Source organism: Tinamus guttatus, unplaced genomic scaffold (assembly GCF_059628265.1).
Source record: "Tinamus guttatus ecotype Peru unplaced genomic scaffold, ASM5962826v1 Tinamus_guttatus_pri_ptg000297l, whole genome shotgun sequence".
In the NCBI taxonomy this organism is placed as follows: Eukaryota; Metazoa; Chordata; class Aves; order Tinamiformes; family Tinamidae; genus Tinamus; species Tinamus guttatus.
Window position 1 is genome coordinate 238,440 of NW_028288831.1, and position 25,590 is coordinate 264,029.

Below are 25,590 nucleotides of genomic sequence, written 5' to 3' on the forward strand. Positions count from 1 at the left end.
TAAATTCGGAGCTTCTTCCCTGGTGATTGGTCCCTTTATTCCCCCTCCTCCGCAGCGTTAACCAATCATCGGGAGCTTCTCCCGAAGTACCGCCGCCTTCCGCGCCGCGCCGCTCCCATTGGCGGCGGCGTAGGCGGCCGCCTGACGTCAGCGAGCGCGTGGCGTGCGAGGGGCGCGCGCGGGGGCGTGTCCGCTGACGCGCGCGCGCCGGGCGCCGCCATTGGCCGGGGCGGCGCGTGGCGCGAAGGCGGAAGCGGGGGCGCCTCGCGGCGGCGGCGGAAGCGGCGCCATTTGCCGGCGGCGGGTGGAGGGCGCGGGACGATGCCGGGCGCGCGGCGCTCCTTGGCCGCCCCCGTGGTGAGCGGCGTCCTCTGCCCCTGCGGTGCCCCCCGCGCCGCCGCCGCGGCCTCCCCCGCGCCGGGAGCGGAGGGCGGCGGTGGGAGCGTGGGGCCCTGCGGGCGCCCCGTGTGCGAGGCCTCCGAGCAGGAGCGGCGGCTCCGCGCGCTCTTCCAGAAGCTCGACGTGAACCGGGACGGCGCCCTTTGCATCCACGACCTGGCCGAGGGCTTGGGCCGCCTGGGGCTGCACCGCACCGAGCTGGACTTGCTGGTGAGTCGCGCCGGGGCCCGGTGCCTTGCGGGGAAGCGGCGGCCGCCCTTGCCCCCCTCGCGTCCCGCCGCTTCTCACCCGTCCCCTTGCCCGCTTCAGACCGGTGTGTGCCTTAATTGACCGGGCCCGAGCATGGAAACCTGCTTGCACGAAAACACCCCCAAAGGCCTTAAAGACCCCCTTCCCCCGAGTCTGAGGAGTGGGACGCTCCTCTAGTCATCTAAACCTTTAAGGGAAGGGCAGGGTCGGGGTCTTGCGCTTGTGCTCTGGTTGTCACGCAGCTTCCATTGCGTTTCCTCCTTTTGGCACTGCGTTCTGACTTGCGCGAACCCAGGATGGCTTTTGCGAGCTCCATTCCCTTCCCTGTTGCCCGGGAGGGTTGCACGTGCCGTGAGGACGGGCCGGCTGCTGCGTTAGCGTGGCTTGCACGGGCCACGCGCCAAGCAGGCTTCCTGCTCCTTCAGCGTGGGGAGCCAAGCTCTGCTGTGGCCGCGCAGCTCTGCCACGCGCCGCTCTACGGGGAAGAGTCCAGCTTTCAAGGCTCAGCGTAAATAATTCCATTATAATTAGCGTAACTTAGCTCCTCAGGACTCGGCGCGATTTGCTGGTCTTCAGCGCGCACCTCTCCTGTGCTGCGTGGCCTCTCGTACACTGCACGGGTGTCCTCGGTCAGTGGCACCCCGAGGAGCAGGGGGGCAGACAGAGATGGCTGCTTCCCGAGTGCCTCCATCCCTCAGGAGGGAAGCAGTTTAGGAATAGCTTTTGAGCCACAGAAGAGACATCTAATTAGAGGTGTCTTCTTCCTTGTGCTGAGCGTGGTGATCCTGTTTGTTTTAGCAGCTTTAACTGTAACAACATCCTTTCTAAAGCTTCTGGTTGCTTTTTGACTATGAATTCGCAGCATCTTAAATTTAACCTTTATTTTCCTCATTTGGAGGGAGTGGGTGGCATTTCCTTTGCTGCTTTAAAGTATGAGTTTTCTGGCAATGTGCAGCTCTTGCAAGTGGTTTAGTACTGTTGTTTCTAAAAACAGTGGTAGTGCCATGCTGATTTTCTACCCTGGGTGCTTTGGTAATGAAATATGACTGTAACATAAATCACCCGTGCGTGGCCTGTGAAATGTTGACTTGCCGCCACTCGCGGGCCCTGAATCCCTTAACTCCAGCAAAAGCCTCTGCTGCATCCACTGGAATGTCCTGCGCTTACGTCCGCGTGCCTGTCTCAGCTTGCAGTCCTTCCCGGGGGTGTTATTCAATCTGGCCTGACATTTTCCAGCCCAGGAGGATACCCTAGGAGGGCAGGAGCTGAGCTGTGTGTTACCTGTCCAGCAAATTCTTTTCTTCATTCTTTTCTTGCTAGCGAAGCTCCAGGAGCAGCAGAGAGGAAACGTTTACAGGGATTGAACGTGCCCCATCTTGGGGAAATGCTGGATGCTCTTGGACTAGCCTGTTCTGCCGAAGCCCCTGGGTGTCAGGATTGTCCCTCTGTCCTTTACGTGTCTCTGCTCTTTTCTCAGAGCCGCGTTTCTCCTTCCTGCTCTCCGGCGGCGCAGGAAGCGGCTGGTTGGATGCAGGGTGTTTGTGAAACGTTGCTGGCCGCGCAGAGCATCCCGTGCTGCCGTGTGAGATGCAGCTCCCGAGAACGAGGATGCAGAGTTCAAAACTTCTGAGTTCTCCTTTGACCTGTGAGAGCAGAGCTCTAGAGAGCTCGCTAGAAAGCTTCCCCTTAACTTTTAGGGAAAAATGAATAAACTTCCTGTTTCCCAGCAGTTCTATTATTAAATCATTCTCTTTTCTCCTTTTGTCTCCCATCCTTAGCTAGCAGGAATGTTTCAACAATGGATGTAACTAATGTGAAGTCACAAAATTACTAAAGAGTCAAAGTGAAAACCTCTTTGATATGCATGGTATTCGGAGACTGACTTAGCTTGTGATTAGTAAAATACTCTGTTACTCTATGGCTCTGGCACTTATTTTCTTTTCTTCCTTCCATGCAGGAGTTACCTTCTAGTGTTTGGGAGCCAGACTCAGATAATACCAGGCTCAAATGTCAGGTTATCACTGATCTTAGCTGCAAGCTGCTAATCTCTGCGTCAGTAGGGCAAAAGTCCTTGTGGTAACAATAATAGTTTTGGCCTGCAACATGAAAAGAAAATGAGCAATATTTTGGCCCCTTCACTATTTTCAGCACTTGATGGCTCTTACCAAGGCAAAGTTCTCTGCAGTGCTCTTGTAAAATTGCTGTTTTCTGTTTCAGAGGTGGCTGTCGGTGGTGGGGGAGGGAATAGGGTTGTACATAGGTGTCCTTCGTGGTGGAATTTGCTTATGTAAATATATCTATATATTTTAAACCATGTTGTTATCGTTAAACCCTTGGACAAATATGGAATGCTAAATCAGTATGTCTTCTAAAGAAACACTTGTTTGCACTGGTTAGTACAAAGCAAATAAAATACTTAGCTTTGCTTGAGCAGTAAAGTGATAACCAGGTGAATTAAAGGCTTCCTTGTTATGCCATGTAAAGGGATGCTCCTGCACTGCTTAATTTCATCTACCTCTGGAACAGTCTCTCTTGTTAATACTACTTTTTGCCTTCTCTCATGAAAATCTTTATGCAGACTAATAGAACTGAAAACATGCAGTTAATGGAAGTCTGGCCGGGTGGACCTGGACTGTGTTTTCTCCATCGCAGCTAGAGGTGTTGCGTTGTTAAAGGGCTGCCTCGTTAACAGAACGCATGACGATGGTATCTGTGTCTTTGCTAATCTAATTCTTTTCCTCCCGCTCCCAGTTACCCGCAGGACTGGAGTGCTGCTCCAAGGCTCCCTTTGCTGCAGCAGTCCCGCACAGTTGAAGTGGCGGAGCTGAGCCCGGCGCTCTAGACGCAGCGACGCGGCGCTGGGTCTGCCGTAGCGCTCGGTGCTGGCGCTCGGTTTCTGGTGGACTGTTTCTCTCCTCCCCAGGGAGCAGAGCAACCATCACCCTTGTCCTTTTTCCTTTGTAACTGTCCCCTTGCCTCTGCTGTAACTTTGATGTCCTCCTTGCTCTCATGATACTTTCTTCTCCTAAATTCATGTGAGTGGCTGTGCTGCCTTCATGCTGCCTTCATCCCAGCTTTCCTGTCTGAAACTACCTCAGCTGCTGCTCTGGAATGGCCACGTGGGCTTTCGTCTCTCCTTTCTCTGCCCGCCGTGTCCTCCGTGATCCTCGAGCTGTCCACACGTCTGGGCGAGTTGTGCTGTTCTCCTTGCCCAGGTGCCGGGGAAGGAAGCGCCGCTGCCGCCAGGCTCTGCAGGGCCCTGCCTGCTTCAGCCTCCTCCTCAGGATGACTCCAATTTTAATGTGTGAAGTTTCTAAAGTTTTCACTCTTGGAGAACATTGCATCTGTGCTGTTTTCTGTGTCAGTCTTAGTTAGCTCTTTTGCAAGTGCCTCCACAATGGATAGTCTCTTGAGACATTTTCTTCCATAGCAATAGCAAATGGTAAAATATTTAATTTTATTTCTAATAAATTATTTATTTTCTGTCATACCTCTTTGTATATCTACCTTTTCGACTCTCTTTCTGTAACTATTTTACTCTGCAATTTTTCTGGTATACTCTGTATTAATGATACTATGCATAACCTACTAAAATTCTCAGCAATGGCAAACCTTATTCTGTGCTATGCCTTGACCTCCTTTCCATTCACAATCATCTGGAAGCAAATTATTATGCCTATAAAGGAAGACCTGATTTTTTTTTTAAATCAAGTTTTAAAAGTATTTTTAGAATGAAAGAATAAAATTCACATGTTGTCAGAATGAAATCTCTCTCAAATGCTGTACACGCTTTAATGCAACCTCTTTAGTGTCTCACATCTTGCTGGGGCAGTTGTGGAACTCAATTCATCTTTAAGGGTTGAGCAACATGTGGTCAAAATCAAACACGTGAAGCAGTGTCACCTTTGGAAATCCCAGCTGACAGACACCTCTCTGTTGTAAGATATTTGCCAACAGCTTCTCAACCACCTATCTCCTAACTTCTCCCTAGGGCCTAATTTCATACCCCGAACCAGTTTCGAAAGCAGTATTAACCTTGTATCAACAGTGTGTTAGATAACTCTACACATTTGTGTATAATATGCTTTAAAATACAAAGCCAGAAATGCTGTGTTTGCTGGGTCTGTAGGGACGGAGGCCTGTTCCTGCTCCTGGTAAGTTGTGAAATGTGTGGATTGATGAAGGTCCTTTCCTCGTGCACTTGGGAGACAGGGTTGGAGTTGAGCAGAATCCTCATGTTGACATTCCTGTTGTAGATAATGCCTTTAAATTACTGCTAAGGAGGGGAATTGGTGCTAGTTCTGTGCTCTGGTATTGTTGACTGGGATTTACTAAAGATGCAAAATGAACTACTTGTAGTCAATCAAATGGCTTCTTGGCAGTAACTGCGAAGGCTTTGTGAAGAACCGCAGTGACTGGCTCTGGCATAAGTAAACTTTCCAGCTACAGTGTCAGTTATTAATAGATTTGGCCAGTAGCTCCTAAAGCTCAGACTTGCCAGGCTAGAGGGCTGCCCTGTGACAATGACTGTCGGGGACAACAGCGTGACATTCTGACTGTTTGTACCGACTGTTGTGTCTTTACCCGGGAGTCTTTTGTGGGGGGGCTGGTGGGAGGGAGGCCAGAGACGAGGCTCAGCAACGATGGGAGTCTCTAGTGTACCCAATGTTCAAAGGTAGACACGTGAAATGAACTTTTAGGTGTAAATTTCTACAAGAACAGCTCACCCTTGCCTCATCAGCACGGGAGGTAACTTTTGCAAGCGTAGCCTTATCCCTGTGTACATCTCTGTAGCTCCTGAGATATGTGGTCCTGAACCGCTCTTCCAGGATCAGCCTCTGTTCTTGCAGCAACTTGGAGAAGCCTCGTGGGCTTATTTAGTTCAGACCTTTGTCCTATTTACAGACAGTGATAATGAATTAAGGATACGGCTCTGACCTTTGTGGGACGTAGCCTCAGCCTTGGCTCGTGTGTATCAGCGTGCAGGGAGAAGCCGTTTTGCAGCAATGCATCCTGGCGTGGTCCTGCAGCATTACGTTCCTGCAGGACAGGGTATATTCCTGGTTCTGTACTGGGGGAATGGCTGTAGGATAACTTGGTTATTCTGCAGACTCTGGGTGAAAGGAAACAGCAGAATCCTTGGTCGAGGTGCTAATAAAATTGCATCAACCTTATAATAAGGAGGTGGTTTCTTATTTGGAAGCCCTGCCACACAGTAACCCTGGCGGTTCTGTGTTCTCTGCTGTGTACGTTATAACATGTTGTTGGGAGGGGAAAAGGGGGAGGCATCTTTCTTTGTCAGACCTACTTGCAACAAATGGTAAATGAGGCTTTGTTCTTGTTCATACTCTATTGCTGTATTTGTGCCTCTGAATGTGGGGCATGAACACACTTTAATGACACTCCAGGCTTCCTCTGGAGGAGGGGAGGGCGGCTGTGGTGGCCGACATCGATGTAGAATGACAGCGGAGACATCTTCGTTTTCATCAGTTACCTGTCACAAGCTGCAGGGAGGTTCTGGGCAGTTAACGTGGCTCAGAGTGGAGAAGGCTGCTGTAAACTTATATAGCTCGTGAGCTGCATGGGAAGGCAAAGCCATTTGCTGCCTGCACCTGCGTTGCCAAGCGAGGCTTCTTGGAGAACAAGGCACATGTTGAGTAAGCCTGGTCCCAGGCTGGGAAGCGCTATGTCACACAAGCCGTTTTCCCAGCGTTTGCCCCTTGCAGTATGTGGCATGTGCCTATTTCACTGCCTGGTGTGACAAGAAGATGACTTTGGTGATTTCTGAGTATTAGGGATGCCCTTTCTCTTGGTCTTTCCCCAGTTCTTCATGTGATCTGATATGACCTTAGTTAGGGACTAACTGTTCTGGCCTCTGGCTGCGTATTCTCCCCCTCCCTGGTTTGCTATCTTGGTAGCTGTGTAGTTGGCAGTGGCTCTTGACAGCCTTAATTTATCAACTGCAGTAACTGATCACTTGTGCCAGGGTTCCCGTGAAGAGATGACCCGGGTTTCTGCATAGCATTCCCTGAACTATGCTCCGTGTCACCTTAATGCATTTACATAGCTGAACGTTACCATACGGTACCTGAACGTTACTATACAGTAATTGTATAAGCAGCAATGGCCAAGATATCTAGATTTTACGGAGTGATGTCAGGAACACGCTGCAGGCTTTGCTTCTGCTCCCAGAGTGGAAAGTTCTTGCACTACGCAGAAATTACAGCTAACGAGATAAGAGGTGGTTCGAGAGCCGCGCTTGGCGCGGGCAGGTCCGGGGAGCTGGGCTGGTATCTCTGGGTTGCAGCCGGGCCCTTCTCAGGGTGTTTCCTGGACGACTCCAAAAGCAGATGAGTCACCGCTGATCCCCGCGGGGTCACTTAAGGAACCAGAGACGGCGACTGCAGTGGCAGCTCTTCCTGCGCTGGAGGAGGAGAAGATTCCCTGCTCTCTGACGGCTTCCCGCTGCCTGCCCCTTTTCAGCCGCCCTCCTGCATTTTTTAAACGTTAGCTCATTGTCTGGTGATGAGACTCGCATTCTTGCTGAAAAACGCGTTGATGCAAAAGTCTTCTAGAAGCCACCACTAAAGCAAATAACCTGGGACCGAATTTCCAACTTGTTCCATGAGGCTGGGTAGGGAAGGTGGCTGTTTGAAAGCTCCATGTCAGACTAGGCAGGTATTAGGATGCCTGAACATGATACAGAATACCACATTCTTGCTACACAGCAGAACCTTCCTTTGACAGTTTGCAGCACGGAGAAAAATCTGGTTTTAATTAAGCAAAACACGTCATTCTCTTGCTCTTTCCTTTTCTCCTTTGTCTCTGCTTGGATAGACTGCATGACTTTGCTGTCATCTCCTCCTGCAGATATGTAATGAGTCTCCAGTCTGATGGGGCAGGATTTGGGGCCAGCTGACATAGGCAGGCTCTGTCTCCAGGGACCCGTATGCTGGCCGAGTGCTGCTTTTAAGAGCATTTTTGATGCTTTTGTGTCTGAAGACTTGAACTAGACTCATGGAAACTGCTGCAATTGAAGGGCTGAATCTCTCCTAATGAGGTCCAGTTTTGACAAGCTGTTCTGTTGAGGCCTATGGTCCGTTCATGATTTCAATAAAATAAGTGAATTTTTGTTCACAATAACAGTTCAGGTGCTGCTTGCTCTATTTGTTGCCTTCTTGGCACCTCTGGCAGAGGAATATTTTTGTACAAATTCCCTCCAGGAGTTGCCTTTGACTATAACCATCTTACCGTTACTAGCTTTATTGTTCTGGCCTAACAAAACTCCTCACTTGGTTAAAGACACGCTTGCTTCTAAATATGATGAGGAAAGTCTGCGTGTCCTCAAGGAGCTGTGTGGATTAGTGCAGTGGGAGAATTCCTTTGAGGCTTCCTTCTGTGAGGATAACGGCCAAGGAAGCCCTGCTGAGCTCCGCTTTAATTGAGCTCTGGGCACGTTGTTTCTTGCACAGACAACCTGACGCTCACGCAGCCCGTGTTTAGTGCTGTGCATATGGCAGGGACCCCATCTCTCTTCATGCGGAGATTGCTGGGCCTAAAATAGTAATTTTAGGTGGTTTAGCAGCTCCTTCTGAGCAGCAACCCCTCATTAAGTGACTGGTGAAGGCAAATCCGATATCCCACTTGCTTGGCCTTTTGCATTTGGGCTTGTGCTCGGAGCCAGTCTGGCTACCTGCTGCTGCTGCCCACCATGGGCAACTCTCGTGCCCTTTCCACAGGCTCTCTTGCTTTTTGGAGCCCTTCCAATGCGCAGACTCGATTTGTTACCTCAGTGGGAAGCTCTGTGTTTTTTTCGGCTGGGTTAGGGAGGTAAATCTGCCCCAGGGAATCTCAAACATGTGAAAACAAGGATAAAGACAGGGCAGGCTTGGTGTGGATGTATGAGACATCCTCAAAAGAGCAGCAACAAGATCCATTCGCTGCTTCTTGTGAAACTATAGCCTTAGGCTGAGAAAAATCTGATTTTGAAGAGTGGTGCCCAGTTTAGAGAATCAGCTTTGTGCTTCCTTTGGCTTTACAGGGTTAGAAACTTTAATCTAAAATATCAAATTAAGGGATCTGACTCACTGCATTTCAAAAATATTTAATGTCCGTGTTTATGCCTATGATAACTGGCAACAGCTCAGAGTAACCAGGGCAGGAGGATACTTGATTCCTGAGAGAAAAGGACATTTCCCAGCGCTTCATCTGCCTCGTTAGCTCTTGTAACGCTGGAGATGTTAAGGTGTGTTGCAATTCATCTGTTTGATTATTTTTTGTCAGCTTTACGGTAAAAATTGGTACTGTTGGGTATTACGTGCAGGCCTTATAGCTAAACAGTACTTTTCTCTTAAGTAACTATTTGCAGAAGAATTTTTTTCACGTGAAGTCTTCTACATTCTTGTGTCTGGCTTTTTCCATTACTGGGGCTGGTCAAAGCAGTTCAGCAGTACTGAGTCCCAAGAGGAATCCTCGCGTCCTTCCTCTCACGTTTATTGCAAAGCGGTGCCTGTTTAAAGCTGCCAGTAGTTGTGTTCCTTAGTAAAGGAACCCTTGGTGCCTCCAGGCTGTTGTGCCCACTGGTGTGGGCAGCTCTGGGTTAACGTTCCCTGGGGTGCCCTTCTCAGGGGGCCGTGTTGGCCGAGGCTCCGCTCACACCAGGACATGGAGCATCCTGCAGGCGCTCTGGGACACCGGGGGAAACGGTGGCACTCGCAGAGCTTCGGGGAACGTCGTCTGTGCTGGGTTGTAGGGCAATATATCTGTGTGCTCTTGTGCTTGATTTGCTGCTTAAGTAATTCTACATTTGCCTGTGCAGTTAAAGGCCCCGTCACCAGACGCTGCCGCTGGGCTAACGGGCAGCAGTTCCAGTGTTTAGGTCCTGCACGGATGAATAGCAATAAGCGAACGTGGCTGGAGGGCAGGAGGATAATGCAGCCCCAACGCTCTCCGGGTGATGGACGGCTCTATAATAGGCCAGAGGGAGAGGCTGCTCTTGGAGGTTAATTCAGGCGCTGCTGGGAAAAGCCGGATTCTCTCCGGGGGGACCATCTGCTGCCCTAACAAAGAGCCGCCTCCGAGCTGCCCTGCAGGAGCCCAGGCTCTCCGGGCAACCCCCCGAGCTGGTGAGTGGCCCGGGGCTCCGGGCTGCGCATCGGGGCGGCCCCCGTAGCGGCGCGCTCCCGCGCAGGGCGCCTCCCGCGCGCTCCCGCCGGCGCCGCGGCGTTGCCGGTGACGATTGGCTGCGTCCTGCTGCAGTGGGGACGCAGCCGGCGCCTCAGCCCGGCTGCTCGCTCCATGTGCCGGGAGGATGCGCTGGCGAGCGCAGGTTGCTTGGCAGCTCTGAGCGGCTTCTCTCGCAGAAGGACTTTTTTTTTTCCCTCTTTTTTTTTTTTTCCCCCTGCTTTTCTCTTAAGCGCATCATCTCGGCGGTTCGGCCCAAGCCTTCTCCAAACGTCTTGGCTTCTCCGTGCCAGAGGGCTCGCGCTTTGTCTCTTGCCACCAGCTTTCCGAGGCTCTGGTACAATGAACTGCTTGTCAGGCCAGGCACGACCGCGCTAGCAGCAATTCCAAAGGCAGGAAGCGGCCGCAGGAGCGCTCTGTAAAGAATCCGAGCCCGTGGAGTTGCTGGGTTGAACCTCCCGCTGGCTGCCGTGCCGCTTCCCAGCTCGGTAGTGCAGTCACATCGGCCCTGGCAGCAGGCAGCTCCCGAGCGCGCCGCGTTTCCCTGTCCGGGATGCTCCCAGGAGCAGCAATGCTGCAGACCCTTTGGCATTTTCTGTCCAGTTTCCTTCCCAGGGCCGTGTGCCAAGGTCCTGCAGATGAAAAAGAGGATGAGGCCAGAAACACCACCCCACTTCCAGGCCCCGGGGAGAAAGGGCCAAAGATGTTGGGGAAGCCGCAGGACAGAGGGACTGATCCCACTGAAAGGAGACCAACTATCCTACTGGTGGTTGGACCCGCAGAGCATTTTCCAAAGGTAACGGGATATCCAGGGGGCCTGAGCAGGGGTCGGCGCATGTGAGAGCGGCGTGGGGGGTCTGCTGGGCGCGGGGGGAGCGTGCAAAGAGCCCCCGTGTCGGTGTCCCCGCGTGGGGGGCACTGTGGGGCACGGGGAAGGGGCAGGGTCTGCCGCGTGCGCTCGCTGGGAGGGCAGATGTGGGGGGCCCGGCGGGATGACTAGGAGAAGTGGAGACTCGGCCTGCCAGGCGCCATGCTGAAAGGATGGGATTGCTTTTCCGGGGCATGAGGGAATGTGTGGGGTTCTGCAACGTCCTTAGTCACTTGTAAGAAGCGTAACTGAGACGGCAGGGAATGATAATGCAGGTTAGCGGGGAGTCCCACCCCTGCGCTGGAGATTGGCGAGGGATCAAAAGAGCTCCGAAAAGGTTCTAGGCTGGATCCCTGGCAATCCAGCCATCTGGAATTCCCAGGGAACCAGGATGTGTCGAGCAAACCCGTAATCGCCGGTGCTGCGAGCGGCCCAGCGCGGCGGAGGGGAAAGCCTGTCCCCGGGGAGCGCTGGGAAGCGTCCGAGACGCGCGGGGAGCTGGTGTCTTCCTGAGGGCCGGGAGAAGGGGGGACGGGCTGGGGGAGCACGAGAGGTGGGGAAGCAGCTCCAGGCTTTGTCTGGGGTGAACAAAAGCCGCTCCGTTTAGTGCCCGCAGTCCTAGCGCAGCACTGACCGAGGCCGGCTTGTTCCCACCGGGGAGGCGACGCTGTTCAGCCCTCCGAGGACGGGGCTGCTGGTGGTGACTGTGTCTTATGAGCCAGGCTGTCACCTGGGATTAGGGGGGGAGAGTGAGGCGTAGCCCTGCAAGCCTGGAATAATATTATTCCCGCAGCCTGGAATAATAATGCTCTGGGAGGGACCGCAGCAGCGGTGGTGGTGGGTGACTTGCAGGATCCCGCTTATCCGATAGGGAATGGGGTGTAGTCGTTGCCGTGAGCTTTCTCCCCAAAATAGGGCTGGGCAGATTCATGCCGTACGCGGATTGAAGCCCTCTCCGTGGGTAGTTTGGCTGGAAACGGGCAGGGTGGCGTCTGGCATTGTGGGCAGTGAAAGCCACTCCCTGCCTCAGTCCGACCGGGAAATCTGCAGGGGCTTTTGCCTTCATCACCGCTCTAGCAATTAGCGCTGGGCGTCCCTTCCAAATGAGGAGGGCGAGGAGGGCGTGCGTGGCGAGATGAAGAGCACTCCTCGTGCCCGGGCTGGGAAAGGACAGAGGCTCAAGGAGCCGAGGGAGGCTCTGCTGAAAGCCTTGGAAGAGCAGGGCTGAGGATCTCGCGTCCCTTCCAAGGGGAACAAAGGCCCTACAGTCGGGGCGAGTCGATCCATCCACACCTGCAAATGAAGCTTTCTCTGAAGTGAGGGAAAATTGATACCAATCTCCTCTTTCCACATGACCCTGGAAAGCTTTGCTGTATAGGAACCCTAAAACTGGCTAAGGGCAGGAACCGTAGGGCATGTGATAAAATAATAAGGGCATGTGATAAAATGGAGTTGAGTTACTGCAGCTTAGAAAGTAACTGCCATCTGCTAGGGGGTTGTGACTGTAATTTTAGCCTGCCCTTGTTGTAAAGTAAGACGGAGTAAAGCGCTTGTGTTGGGGATTATGCAAATATGTTTTACCTTGCAATTCAGACGGGCAAATGCTGCATCCAGTCATCACGGATCAGCTCAAGGACGGGAACTTGTTAAGCCGCAATGACTTGCGTGTTACAGATCGTGGGTCTGTGATCAGAGAAGTTTCACAAAAAAACGAATACAGCATCAAACATCAATTCAAAATTGCCATGAACAACAATGATTATTTGGTGTTTAAAGACAATGCGGGAGATGCCGGGGTTTGTTCTCTGCCACTCTATGTCTGTGACCTTGCAGTAAGTCTCTTAACTGATTTGTCACTGTGTTTTGTAAAAATGCCTCTACTTATCTGCTAACAACATGTGAAATACCACGCTTTGACAGTTGAGGTCCTGTAAGGGATTTACAGTATTGAACTTGATCAGAGGTGTTTCCTGTGTGAACTGCTCAGTCCTTGGTCTATATTGATGTGTTTCTGCTCAGGTTCTTGGTTAAAGGTGACTATTTCAAAGGCAGGTTCCTTTTTAGGCGGAAAAAAACACCGGCTGCTGCAATGTGTTGGCTGATGGATGTGTGTACACAGGAGAGGGACAATCTGCCCCTGGTGTCATCGTGTGGACTTGTAACTTTGGATCCCTGTGTTGGCAGGGGAAGAGGTCACCCCTCCTGGAGTCGGTCTTACTACGTCAACCACTAATCTGATGTCGTCTGCCGCCTTCTTGCACAGCCTTGGTCGACTGCTGCTCTGTTGGGGTCTCTTAAATGATTAACTGCCTTCCCTTCCTACCCTTTACACCCTTGGTCTGTGATTTGTTAGGACTTTCTGTTCTGTGCAATTAATTATAAGCTAGTTTCCAGAAAAACAGCAGTCAGCAGGAAATGCCAGGCAGGACCTGCTGAACACTTGGAGCAGCGGTGGTCCCCTCGGCCCCGGGCAATCCGTGTCCGGAAAGCTCTGAGGAGGAGGCAGGATGTTAGCTATGGAGCTGTGACGCTAAAACTGGCCCTTGATATTTTTATAGACGGGGGTTTTCTTACCAAAGCAGATTCAAAACTAAACAGCATCCTTTTCAGCTCCTTGTATGGCTGCATCCTGCCCTGGGGAGGTGCTCTCTGGAACCGAGGCAGTAAATCGGCGAGGAAGCAGATGCCTTGGCGAGCACAAAGAGAGGTTAACGGCTGAACAGCAGGATGTTGACACTCAGAACCCGTGCTGTGCTTAACTAAGAGCCAGACCCCGGGAAGAAACTGGAAACGGGTTTGGGGCTTTTTCTCGGGGCTCTCTGCCCTGTCCTTGGCTGGACAGACACAAGCCGCGCTCAGGGCCGCAGCGTAGGCAGCTCCTCACTGCGAGCTCCTTGGGGCTGCCGTGCTGCTCCGCTCGGGCTGGGGCTCGAGCAGAACCCTCCTGCTTTGCTACTCCCAGCCCCATCACTGGTTTTCCCTTTTTAACCAACTCCACGAACTTGCTAACGTTTTCTTCATCGTTACAACTATAGTAGCTGATATAAACTTCACTACTGATCTGTGTCTCCTGCTTAGCTCACTGCCCTGTAATTAATACCCTGCTTAAAATCCGCTTTCTTAGCCTCATTACTTCCCTTGTTTCCGCTGACGTAGGTAGTAGGACTTTCTTTCCTAAAATGTGCAGATTTTGCCTTTTTTTCTGTCTCGAGCTGCCAACTGCAGATGGAGGTGGAGGGAGATCTGCATCACGTCGGCATGGCGACGGCGCTGCCAGCCGCTCACGGCCGTGCGTTGGCAGCGCGTGGGAAGGCGCCGGGGGTCTTAATGCTCCACAGAACGACCCCAAATCTACGTGTTTTCACCTAATACCCGAGCTCGGTCCCGCTCGGGCCCCGCGTGGCCCAGGGATGGTGCTGGTGGCCGGGCTGGGCCCCGCTGTGGGCAGCTGTGTAGCGAGCCCCTGCACAGACCGTTAAGAGGATCTGGGTTCCCTGAGAAGATCGAGGTTCTCTTTCCCTTTTGTGCGCAGAGACGTCAGCAAGGGAGTCGGCTAAGCCCGGTTAGGTAACGCGACACGGGAGGTGAGAGGGCTGGAAGGAGGCCGGGATTCTCCCGGGGACCGATCTGCTCCGAGTTGTGCTCCATTAAGCTTCTTAAAAATCCTTGAAACAAACCCTCTGATTAAATATTCCCAACTCATGCAGCTGACGTGCAGCAAAGAGCTTATTAAGGACCATTTTTTTTCATTTCTTTAAATTCTAAAGAACAAAACCCGTTGGTAAAGATGTGAAGGCCCCTTGCGCTTAGGAGGCGAGGGAAGCGCGTGGTGATGAGCTGCTTGCACAGAGCAAACGCGAGAACGCTGCCGTGTCCGCAGCGGCAGGGAAAGCTCCGGGCTGAAACCTGTTCAGCAAAGCTGCCTCGTTACCTCAAACGTAGACAGGATTGCGGTGTCTGCAAACCCTGGCTCTAAATTGCCTCTCTCATATGGTAGCCTCTCTTTGCAAACTTCTCTTTATTCCTCGTTTCAGATTAGCAATAGGGTGTCCTGTAATTGAGCAGAGTTTTAGCCTGGTGTGCTTTTCCTTCGGTCTCCCTGCTGTAACACGGGGTGTTATCCCAGGCATCAAACTCTAATAAATGCTCAGCTGCCTGTAATTATATCCCACGTTAACGATCCATGCGCCCTGCTCCCTCTCGGCCTGACCTGTTCTCCGTGAAGCTCAGGAACTCGCTTCCATAGCCCTTGGACTGTTAAATGGTAGAAACTGGACAATGTTGTTTTGCCCGGGCCACTTTTCATTAAAATGCATGAGCAATTGAAATGTTTAATTGCAGGACAAGTTAGCACGGTGTCCTCGCGGACCCTTAGCTTTGCTCCAAAGCAACGCTGTCAGTTTGGAAACCTGCCCTTGATTTTGATGGTTTCCTGGGTATAAAGTTTAAGGGCAGATCTTCTCCTAACACTCCTGTTGCCTGCATTAATAATTCCTAAGTGCTGTCGGGGAGAACTTGGTCTGTCCATGGGTCGCCTGTTCCTAGGTGGCACACGGGTTTCTTGGAAAACTCCCAGCTAAAAGCTAGTCAGCGAAGCAGCTTTTATAAAAAAGGAATATTGAGGCTTTCGTTGAAGCTTGGTGTCCCTGGAGTGGTAGGGGAGCAGTAAGTGGATGTGGCCTCTTTCGGAGGCAGAATTTTGGGTAGAGGAGAGTGGTGACCGTCCCTTTGTGTTTCCTGATGGAGTTGCTGACTGCTTCCTCCTCCTCTGTGTGCACCAGCCCCTGGCAGGACGAGCAGAGGATCAGGAGGGATTGGATGGATGCAGGGGGTGGCAGGGAAGCGTCTTGGCCGCGGGCCAGAGCCGCTGGCGACGCTTGCTAGGAGTTAACCTCTAGTGAGGGTGATGTAAGGTCCCCGCGCCGCGGTGCTGAGCAGGGGCAGCTCAAAGGCCTCCCCGGATCCGGTGCCTCGCGGGGTGGGACTGAGTGACTCCAGCTTCCCTTTTAAGTAGAAGGGCTGGGCTCGCGCAGCCAATAGCGCCCGCGCCGGGGAGCTCATAGCCTTGTGTCATGAGACTCGGCGGCATTTCCTTCCCACCACGCGCCCAAATTAGCTCAGAGAGTCATTCAGTTTTGCTTCCCCTCGCTTCAGTCTGAACAGGAGGGCGGCGGAGCGGCTGGCTCGGAAAGATGCTCTGTCTGTGTCTGTACGTGCCGCTGCTGGGGGAGTCCCAGGCGGAGTTCCAGTACTTCGAGTCGAAGGGGCTGCCGGCGGAGCTCAAATCTATCTTCCGCCTCAGCCTCCTGATTCCTTCCCAGGAATTCTCCACCTACCGCCAGTGGAAGCAGGTATGGCCGGGAGGGAGGACGTGGTGGGAGAGGAGGGCTCAGGCTCCGTAGCAGCCGAAGCGCCGAGCTGGAGGGGGAGAGTTTGGGTACAGTATGGGGTGAACAGCAGGTACAGCCCGGGCCGGTTCTCCTGCTGCTTGCCAGGAGTTGCTGTGGTGCTGTAGAAGGGTCTTTTCTTCCTTTTTGATTCCCAATGCTTGAATTACAGCTCTGTACCTCTGGGTCTGTTTCAACCAGTTAATTTTGAAGTAGGCTAAATATTAAAAGCTTTTTTTTTTTTTATCCTGACCTGGGGATTCCTCAGCTTTGACTGACTCAACTTCTCACATCCTCTTCCTTTTTCTCGCGCCCCTCCCCTCGTCCCAGTTCTGGCAGGAAGCGTGCAATTATGTTAGCTGGAACCGGGATGCGGTTTTGGCCCAGGTGAAGGTGAGCAGACGGATGCTTTTAGCTGGATTTGCTCCGGGCAAACTGTGCACGAGGTCTGCGGAGGTCTCTGCTAATGCCCTGCATCACAGACCTGTGTTTCCAGCTGATGCTCCCGCCGTGGTACCCATGGCCATTGAGAGCACAGACAGCTGATTATTTAACAGCAAAGCTCATAGGCTCTTTTTATACCTCTGAAACTGGGGCCGTAACAGATTTAAAGCACGTGGGGTCCCCAAGTGCGCTGCAGGAGCAGCGTGTGGTGCCGGTGACCACAGAAACACCCGCAGCAGCCGTTGCTGCTGGGGAGCAGCTCTGTGTGCGGGCCCCAACCCAAACCTCTCTGCCGAGGGGTCCGTATCCCCTGCTAAAGGCAGGGAGGTACCGGGAGATGCTCCTCGATGCCTCTGGAGGAGATGCCGCCAGCTTGGCATCCTCTTCCTTTGCCACCTGCCCCCGCAGCTCACACGTGTGCAGCTCCGTAGCGTTTCTGCGTGGGGGGTTTGGAGGGGCAAGGCCGCCTGAGCGGGGCACAACGGGCTGCGCTCTGCCGGCCTCGGGGACAGCTGCACGATTGAATCTGTCATTGTGGCTCCGATGGCCACGGGCTGCCCGGGCTTCCAGCGAGGGGGAAGCCCCGAATCAGCTGCCCAAGGCCGCTCTGCTGCCACGAGACGCGTCTATCTTTAGCCCGCGAGTTCAACGTGGGGCCATCTGTGAACTTTACAGCAGTCATATGAGAAATTGCAGCCTAAGAATACCACCGTGCGCCTCGCAAAGGTCGCCGCGGCCGCCCCGGCGCGCTCGCGCTCAGCTCGTAGAGTGATCAGGAGAAACTTTAATAGCGTTGGGCTCAAGTGACTTGATAGGGCGGGAGTGAGACAGCAGAATCTTCATGGTGAAGTACTTGGTATTGACATCCCGTCCTATGGCATCAAAATAAAGGCTTGTGGCTTGTGCAGGGTTATGTCCTTGTAGGCAGAGGAAATATAATAAATTGAAGTTCACCTAATTATGGGTGAATGGAGGGTTAGTCCCTTCAGAATAGGTGAAGGGGCCTGAATCACACTTTGTTTAGTGTTGGTCACTGATTTATGTTGAGAAGGACTTACAGGCTGTCAAAAGAAACTGCCTCAGTGGGAAGGGGAGTAACAACTTCCAGAGCCACATCCAGAGCTGTCTAGGGATCATCTGCCCTGTTAACCAGGGGCCACGAGCCCTCAGGCAGGATCCTTCATTGGCTGTTGCTCAGGAGGAGTGGGATTAATCCCTGGGTTCTCTGTGTTGTCCCAGATGTCTGACAGAATCTGATCTTGCTCTGAGCTCCGTCCTCTTAAACCTTTTCTTGTTCTGTGTGCATCTCATGGGAACTTGTACAGTTAAAACACGTAGCTGCAGGGAACCCAAGCCAGTTCACAGGGATTTTCATTCTTCCTCCGTGTCCGCTGGAGCTGCGCAGGTTTGTTCTGGTTGGAGGTGGTGGTTGCCAGGCTGGCTCGCTTCTTTAAGCATCTTATGGGGCGTGAAATTTCCCCTCTCATTTAGGCGTTTTTATTGCCTGGACTTTTGTGGTTCGCTCTTTAGGTAGATCAGTTGCCTCGTGTTCCATCCAGGTGGAGCCTCTTGCATAACACCTTACACAACCCCATTCAAGATACAGGTCTGAGATTAGGTACATGATCCTGGCAAAGTGCCCTGATAGGAACATGAGATGTTTGCTCTGCATAACTAGCTTTGGGAGAGCAGGTGACTTTCCTTCTGCATTACTGCTGCACTTAATTTTTTTAAGGAGTTGTTATAGAGCTGTCAGCTACTTTCTAGGTGGAAAACCAAGTCATCTAAGAAATGATCTTTAGATATGATGAAAGAAGAGTCAGATCTGTCTGAATGAACAAAAGCATCAACAATTTTTCATTGTCTTCTCTCACAGAAAATTGTGAAGGCAGGAGACAAAGACCTTGATGGACAACTGGACTTTGAGGAGTTTGTTCACTATCTCCAAGATCACGAGAAGAAACTGAGACTGGTTTTCAAGAGCCTAGATAAGAAAAATGATGGTAAACACCTTGCTTATATCATAAAGAGACTATTGATGTGTTAACTGAGAGTACATTCCGTTACTAGTGTGCATTAGTACTAACCAGTGGTTTATCTTCACAGGCCGTATTGATGCCCAGGAGATTGTACAGTCTCTTCGGGACCTGGGAGTCAAGATCTCGGAGCAGCAGGCTGAGAAGATACTTAAGAGGTGAGGGCTGAGCTGGTTCTTATGTTGTGAACAGAAGAAGTTAGATGGAGGCGTGAGGATATGGAACCTGGCTCCTCATTCTGCCCTGCACACACTTTCCAGAGACTTTGGCTCCTCCCTTTTTGCCTATTCTTCATTTTGATTTTCCCATTAATTGAAACTTTTAATGCTGTAATGCATTACGGAGAGTTACTGTCAGAATCTCTCTGCTGCCCTGTGTGGGAACGGGCACCTGACCCTCTTTGCACCCCTGTCTGAACGTCCTGTTGCCCTGAGCTTGCTGCTTTGGAGAGGGGCTGTGCAGCTGCTGTATGGAAATGCTCAGTGCTTTATGCATGTGGCACTAACCTGTGAACAACCACTTATTTGTGCTGTTTTTTCCTCTTTCTTTCCTCTGCAACCTTCCCTCTGTCTGTTTGCCTGTCTGTCAGAATAAGGACGGGACACTTCTGGGGTCCTGTCACCTAGTAAGTATTATTTTCCCTTCAGTGTCAGTTATGTTGGCCTAACTTTGGTAGGAGGGGGAGCCGCAACTCCTGTGGTTCAATTAAAGGGGAGAGAGGAAAAAAGGGAGCCTATTTTTGACTCCCTTTATTGTTTGGTGAAGGCTCCCTAGCTGTGTGTTGTGTCTCTCTTTAGAAAGCTTTTGGTAGCTGCTTTGCAAAAACTTTTTGTTGTAGGCCTGAATAATCAAAGGGAAGGGGAGGAGGAATTGGTTGCCTGGTGGGAGTCCGTGCTTATCTCCTGTACATCTTTTTAGCATGGATAAAAATGGGACAATGACAATTGATTGGAATGAGTGGCGAGACTATCACCTGTTGCACCCAGTGGAGAACATTCCTGAAATCATCCTGTACTGGAAGCACTCCACGGTAAGAAACGAGTCCTCCATCTCAACAGGTCTTGGTCGTCTTCCAGCTTCTTTGTGAAAGCTCCAGCCTCCAGGAGCTGCTCTTGGCAGTCTCTATCTTTCTCTTCATGGTTCAGTAGCTGCCTTGTAGCCCTAGAAGCCAAATTGCTTCCCGTCCTGTTATTTTGCCATCTCTCAGTGGCACTGGTGGTAGCAGCTGCACGTTCTGCAGCCCAGTGAGCGCGGTCGGTTTGCCTGCACCGCTGAGAGCTCAGACCAGTGTGTCCAGCTCTTGCTAGTTCAGAACCTGTCAAGACTAGAAACTGATAAACTGATATAACAGGCAGCTGTCCTTTCTGGAGATATTTAATGTGTATATAGCATGTAACAAGATTAAACTGGCTGTAAACTCAGAAAGTTCCAGAATAGTCCAGCTTTTCCCCATGCAGCTGCCCATAGTTAATCATTTTGTTCATTAGTATGATCCACAGTATTTTAATACAGCTGAAGTGTTCAGCAGTTCTCAGCTTCCTTCTAGTGCCAAGGGTCCCCTTGTGACATGCTGAGCATTCCCTAGCAGTGGCATTGCCTGTGGCTAGATACAGCAGTTAAGGTTAGATAAGCTGCTGATTTGGAAACAAGCACATTCAGAGCCTCAACACTTAGCACTGATAAAGAGCAATAAATTGGCAAGATTGCTGACTGATCTAACGTTTCTCAACACCTTATGCTTGTGCAGATCTTTGATGTAGGAGAGAATTTGACTGTCCCTGATGAGTTCACGGTGGAAGAGAGGCAGACAGGGATGTGGTGGAGACATCTGGTTGCAGGTGGAGGTGCAGGGGCAGTGTCCAGGACCTGCACAGCTCCCTTGGATCGCCTCAAAGTGCTCATGCAGGTAAGATGGGATGATTTTGGTTTGTCTAAATGCCCAGTCTGATTTCTTTAATCTTTTGGCCCACGTGATGCCTAGGAGGGGATAGTGTCTATCAGCACGGTGCAACACTGTGGCTGGGATTAATCTCCTTACTCTCATGTTGGTGTTTTTTGAAAGCTTTTTAGATTGAGTTAGTCATGTTCAAAAGTAGTTCTTCAGTGACTAGAAAAGATACTGACTAGAATGGTGTAGAGAAAGTTTGAGGAGGTGGATGTATGAAAATTGTCAGAAGACTTCATACTTTAGAGCACAGGAAAATTTGGATTTTGATGAAATAGGTTCAAGTCTTGTGTTTCCATGAAAGACTTGGATGAAAGTGGCTGTGCTGGTCAGTTGATGAAGCTGTTTTTTTTAATAATTCCCTTCTCATATTGATTATAAACTGCATTGTTATTGTACCTGCTCTTGAGCCAGCTGAGAAGTGTATTCTAGCCTGTGGGAGCTGCTTGTTTCACCCAGCTTCCCATTCCAGAGGGAGATGTTGATTAAATTCATTAGTCAACTAGCATTAGGCTTTGCAAAAAGGAAAAGCAGCTTGCTTTCCTATTGTAAAAGTTATCTGGAAGGGATTAAAGCCTTGATAAATCTCTGGGCAAATAAAAAGTGCCCTTTTGTCCCAGGATTACGGAGGAACATAGTACTGTCGTAATCAGGACTGGAACTGATCCAAACTCGCACTCTCTCTCCCAGGTTCATGCCTCCCGCAGTAACAACATGTGCATCATTGGTGGTTTCACTCAAATGATCCGAGAGGGTGGAACAAGGTCCCTGTGGCGGGGGAATGGCATCAATGTGTTGAAGATAGCACCAGAATCTGCCATTAAATTCATGGCCTATGAGCAGGTGAGTAAAAGAGCAGGGAGAAATCTCACTGTGAAGATTTTCATCTGACAAAGAGGAAGGCTGAGATGCAATCAGGGAGCTTCAATGCTTTGTCCTTCCTTACTTCTACAGATCAAGAGGTTCATTGGAACTGACCAGGAGATGCTGAGGATTCATGAGCGGCTCTTAGCTGGGTCCCTGGCTGGGGCCATTGCACAGAGCAGCATCTACCCGATGGAGGTAACTACAAACCCAGCTGACTGCAAACCCAGGCGGTTTGTAGTCCAGGCCCTGAGGGGCCACGGGAGGCTTTGGAGGATCTTCATGGTGTTTATTCTTGTGCTCTAGGTTCTCAAAACACGGATGGCTCTAAGAAAGACGGGACAATATTCAGGCATGTTGGACTGTGCCAAAAACATCCTTTCAAAGGAAGGAATGGCTGCCTTCTACAAAGGCTACATCCCCAACATGCTAGGAATCATTCCATATGCTGGTATCGACCTGGCAGTCTATGAGGTACGAGGCGTTTAACCCTTTTGTAGGGCTGTGCTACTTGTGTAGTTTTATTGCTTTCACACCTGTCAGTTAATATAGATGATTAAAATCACTTTTCAAAGCCATTCTGATAAGTCTTACAGAACACAAGTGGATTTTAGCCCAAATATCATAAAAGATAATCCAGTACAGTGGATTCTCCTCCTTTCCCTGTCAACAACATGCATGGTCCCTTAATATTTTTGATAAGGGAATTAAGATAGAAAATCCAAGATTTTTTTTTCTTTTTTTTCCCTGCCAGGTAGCAGTAGCTCAAGATAATCTAAGAAACCTGATGGTGCTGGCTGAAACTGTACATACTTTCCTGTGCCTTTTACTCTAGACTAATCTTATGTAATCTGATATCCTTCTGATGGCCTCTTCATTGCTAACATCTGCCTTGTTTCCTCCAGACTCTAAAAAACGCCTGGCTGCAGCGCTATGCTGTCAACAGCGCCGACCCTGGAGTTTTTGTTCTCTTGGCCTGTGGCACCATCTCTAGCACTTGTGGACAGCTTGCCAGTTATCCCTTGGCTCTAGTGAGGACACGCATGCAGGCCCAAGGTGAGAACTTCTGGGAACTCACCTCAGAAGTGTGTGAACTACTGCCATGGTCATGGAGCAGGGCAAAGGTCCTCGAGTGTAAACATTGCAACAGCAGCCTCAGTGAACCTGAGCAGTAGCTCTTTGCCACGCTGCAAGGGGACAGTGGACTTCGTCCCTTAGCTGGAGTCAGGCACCTCCAGGACAGCAATTTTGCTTTACTCACCTCGGAGTTCTGGGCTTAAGGCCTCTGAAGAGCAGGTTAAGCAATTGTCTGTGTTGCAGCACAGCTGTGTCTTGATGATTAATCAGATGCTCTCCCTCACGAAGCACCTTTGAACATCCATGTAAAATGTATGAGTCAAAACTGCTCCCTGAGACAGGTCTTTAAAGTGGTTTTACGAGGTAGGCTGTGTTATTTATTGTCGCTTTTCTTCCTGCAGCTTCAGTCGAGGGTGCTCCAGAAGTGACCATGAGGGGACTGTTCAAACACATTCTGAAGACAGAGGGAGCGTTTGGTCTCTACCGGGGTCTGGCCCCGAACTTTATGAAGGTGATCCCAGCTGTGAGCATCAGCTATGTGGTGTATGAGAACTTGAAGATGACTCTGGGCGTGCAGTCACGGTGACCAGGAGATGCTGAGGACTTTGAACTCTCAAATCTTGGGCAGTGATCCCAAGACGTTTAGCCATCTCTCATTCTGTGAATGTGTTGACACTAAGCTGACTAAGCAAAGCTGTGAAATCTCAGAGAGCGTGTGAGTCAGGAAGGGTGAGGGGAGGATCTGGTGTCCTTTGCCATGTTGCTACTCGAAGCTTTCATAAACCATCGTGTGGCCCTTTCTGTTGGGCCCTTTGGGAGATGGGGAGATCAGCTGCTGGGAGGACCTAACCTAATTGCTGCGGTCAGTTCTGGCAGTGCAGCAGAGTAGCAAGGATCTGGGGGACAGGTCTGCTTTCAGCCTATTACATGTACAGAGCTGTTTGCCAGCGGATGAGCACCTTCTGACTTGCTGAAAGAGCTTCTTTTCCATTCAGTTGTTTAACTTCCTACCCGCTGTTTAAATTTGTACAAACCTTGTGTAGGAGCTGCCGCTGCACCAGGCTTGTTTATTATGTTTACATATATTCTTTTGGGTAGGAGACATTCATGTTCTGCTTCCAAGACTTGACATGAAATGTAACTTTGAACTATACTGTTTTTTCGAGGGCTGGTGGGCAGTGGTTTAATCCAGTCAGGCTGAAGATTACTTAGGCCAGCCTGGTGAAGAATTAGGATTATTTATTTTTATAGGTTTAAGTGTGTCTCCTAAATCCACTAACAAGATGCACTTACTAACAGAAGCAGCAGCCTAGAGCCTGCATGCCTGTATCCTTTGCATGCTGGAACTGGCTTGTCTTATACTCAGCAGGGGCTTGGAAAGGGGCAGGCCAAGAGAGCCCTGGATGGACTGGCACCTTGATGCATGGCTTTAGTGAATAAATGACAATATTCCACCGCTCCTGTGCAGTTGTGCTCCCAGCACGGCACGAGAGCCCCTGTGCAGCATTGCATGGATCTCTGAATTTCCTTCTGCCTGGTGCCAAGGCTAGATGATGGAACCTCTTCCAAACCCTGTGCCTATGCTGCTATCTATCTCTGTAGACCTCTTTGTAGATTGATGTTCAGGTTTGCATTAGCGGGACGGAGTCTCCAAGCCAGGAGCGCATCTGCCGTGTGCTGGGTGTTGGGGAGAGGGGCTAGTTGTCATTGGGAGAGGTGGGCTTTCAGTCCTGGAGACAGCTGCTTGCTTTTCTTTCAAAGGGTGCTTTTCATAAGGCTAAGGGAAAGAGTTGGCTTTAAAATTTCTCTTGACTGCATTATGGGCTACTTTAGTTGATAGGACCAGGCTTCTGAGGCCTGAGAGATCCTCATCCAACTTTTCATTTTGGGCAAAATGGACCAGCGTTGCATTCCACTGTTTTACTGCTTAAAGCATATTTATTTTGTATTTATTTGAACAGAGTTATGTCAAACTATTTTTATAGACTTGTTTAAATATTGTTACTGTGCTTGTCTTTCTCCTGTTTTAAAAAGTTCTCTATTTGTTCTCTTACATCACACAGCTGAGTTGTGGGGAAGGACACTGAAGTCACTCGTGTTCCTTCTCTCTGGGGCTTGAGCTGCCTTCCCCACACCTGGGGTTGTTGCTGGAGGACCTCGGCCCAGAGAAATTCTGCAGTGAGAAGCCGTAGGAGAGAAGGGAACTAGTGAGGGAGCAGTCCATTGGGCTGAGGGAAGAGGGTGCAATGTGAGGCTTGCCACATTTTGGAATTGCCTCAATACATGGCTGAAAGGGTGGCAGGTGGATGGCCAGAGTCGGGAAGCTGAAGGTCCGTGCACGTCGTATGGCACTACGGCTATTTAAGAGGTTCTTGGGGAATTTTTAGGTAAAGGGGGGAGGGGAGAAATCTCAGGGACTAAAATAAGTGCAAGTTTCCAGCGAGATGGAAGGAAACTTGCACTTGGACACAAGCTGCTGCAGTTGTGCTTGAGGCCGAGTCAGCAGATCCCACTGCTGAGCCAGAACTTTCCACATGGCAACGGGCACTGCGAAAGTTTGGGAAATCAGGAAGGGATTTGTTAGCACTCGGAACTGCCTTCTGACTGTCAGGTTTTGGCGGCTCATGGAGAACCTTCCAGGTGAGCTTTTCTACACTGACTATCCAGTGCTGTCCGTAGCCATGTGGAAATCTAAGCTGGTATCTGGATTACTGACATGATTTTTTTTCCATCCCCCCCTTTTGAGACCTGCCATAAATTCTGCAGTGGCTCCTTCCTACCAGTGTGGCCTAATGGGAAAAATTCAGAGTGCAAAAATCAATGCAAAATGACAACTGTCTCTGTAGCTGTAACCACAAATTGTTATAATGCAAATCTAACTCAGATTCTTCATGTAGGGAACAGTCTGCTAATAAAGGTCTGTCAAAGAGATGCCGCTTGCTTGTGTTTCTTGTTCCATGTGTTGTTGGTGCTGTCTGTGGCCAGACTCTTCCTGGAATGATTCACAGGTTGCAGATGCTGGGAATGATCTGCCCTGCCTGGGACCTGGGAAAACAGAATGCTTTTTAAAAGAAAAAAAACCCAGCAAAACCAAGGTCAAATCTAATAACAACAGTGAGGACTCAAGGATGTTCAGAT

At 50.6% G+C, this 25,590-nt stretch overlaps 1 protein-coding gene across 6 annotated transcripts; it reads left to right on the top strand.

Moving 5' to 3' along the window:
• The first annotated feature begins 321 nt into the window (after positions 1-321).
• SLC25A25 (solute carrier family 25 member 25) lies at positions 322-23,167 on the top strand. Of its 6 annotated transcripts, none has more exons than XM_088527959.1 (11): positions 322-609; positions 18,407-18,533; positions 18,637-18,724; positions 19,156-19,191; positions 19,485-19,596; positions 20,314-20,472; positions 21,202-21,354; positions 21,466-21,573; positions 21,682-21,849; positions 22,281-22,431; positions 22,854-23,167. In XM_088527959.1, the coding sequence occupies exons 1-11, from the start codon at positions 322-324 to the stop codon at positions 23,036-23,038; spliced, it is 1,575 nt and encodes a 524-aa protein (XP_088384085.1). In that variant the 3' UTR covers positions 23,039-23,167. The 6 variants fall into 6 exon arrangements, with proteins under 6 accessions (XP_088384085.1, XP_088384086.1, XP_010217842.1 ...); XM_010219540.2 differs by lacking the exon at positions 322-609 and adding an exon at positions 10,359-10,627; XM_088527961.1 differs by lacking the exon at positions 322-609 and adding an exon at positions 15,809-16,050.
• The last annotated feature ends 2,423 nt before the right edge of the window (positions 23,168-25,590 follow it).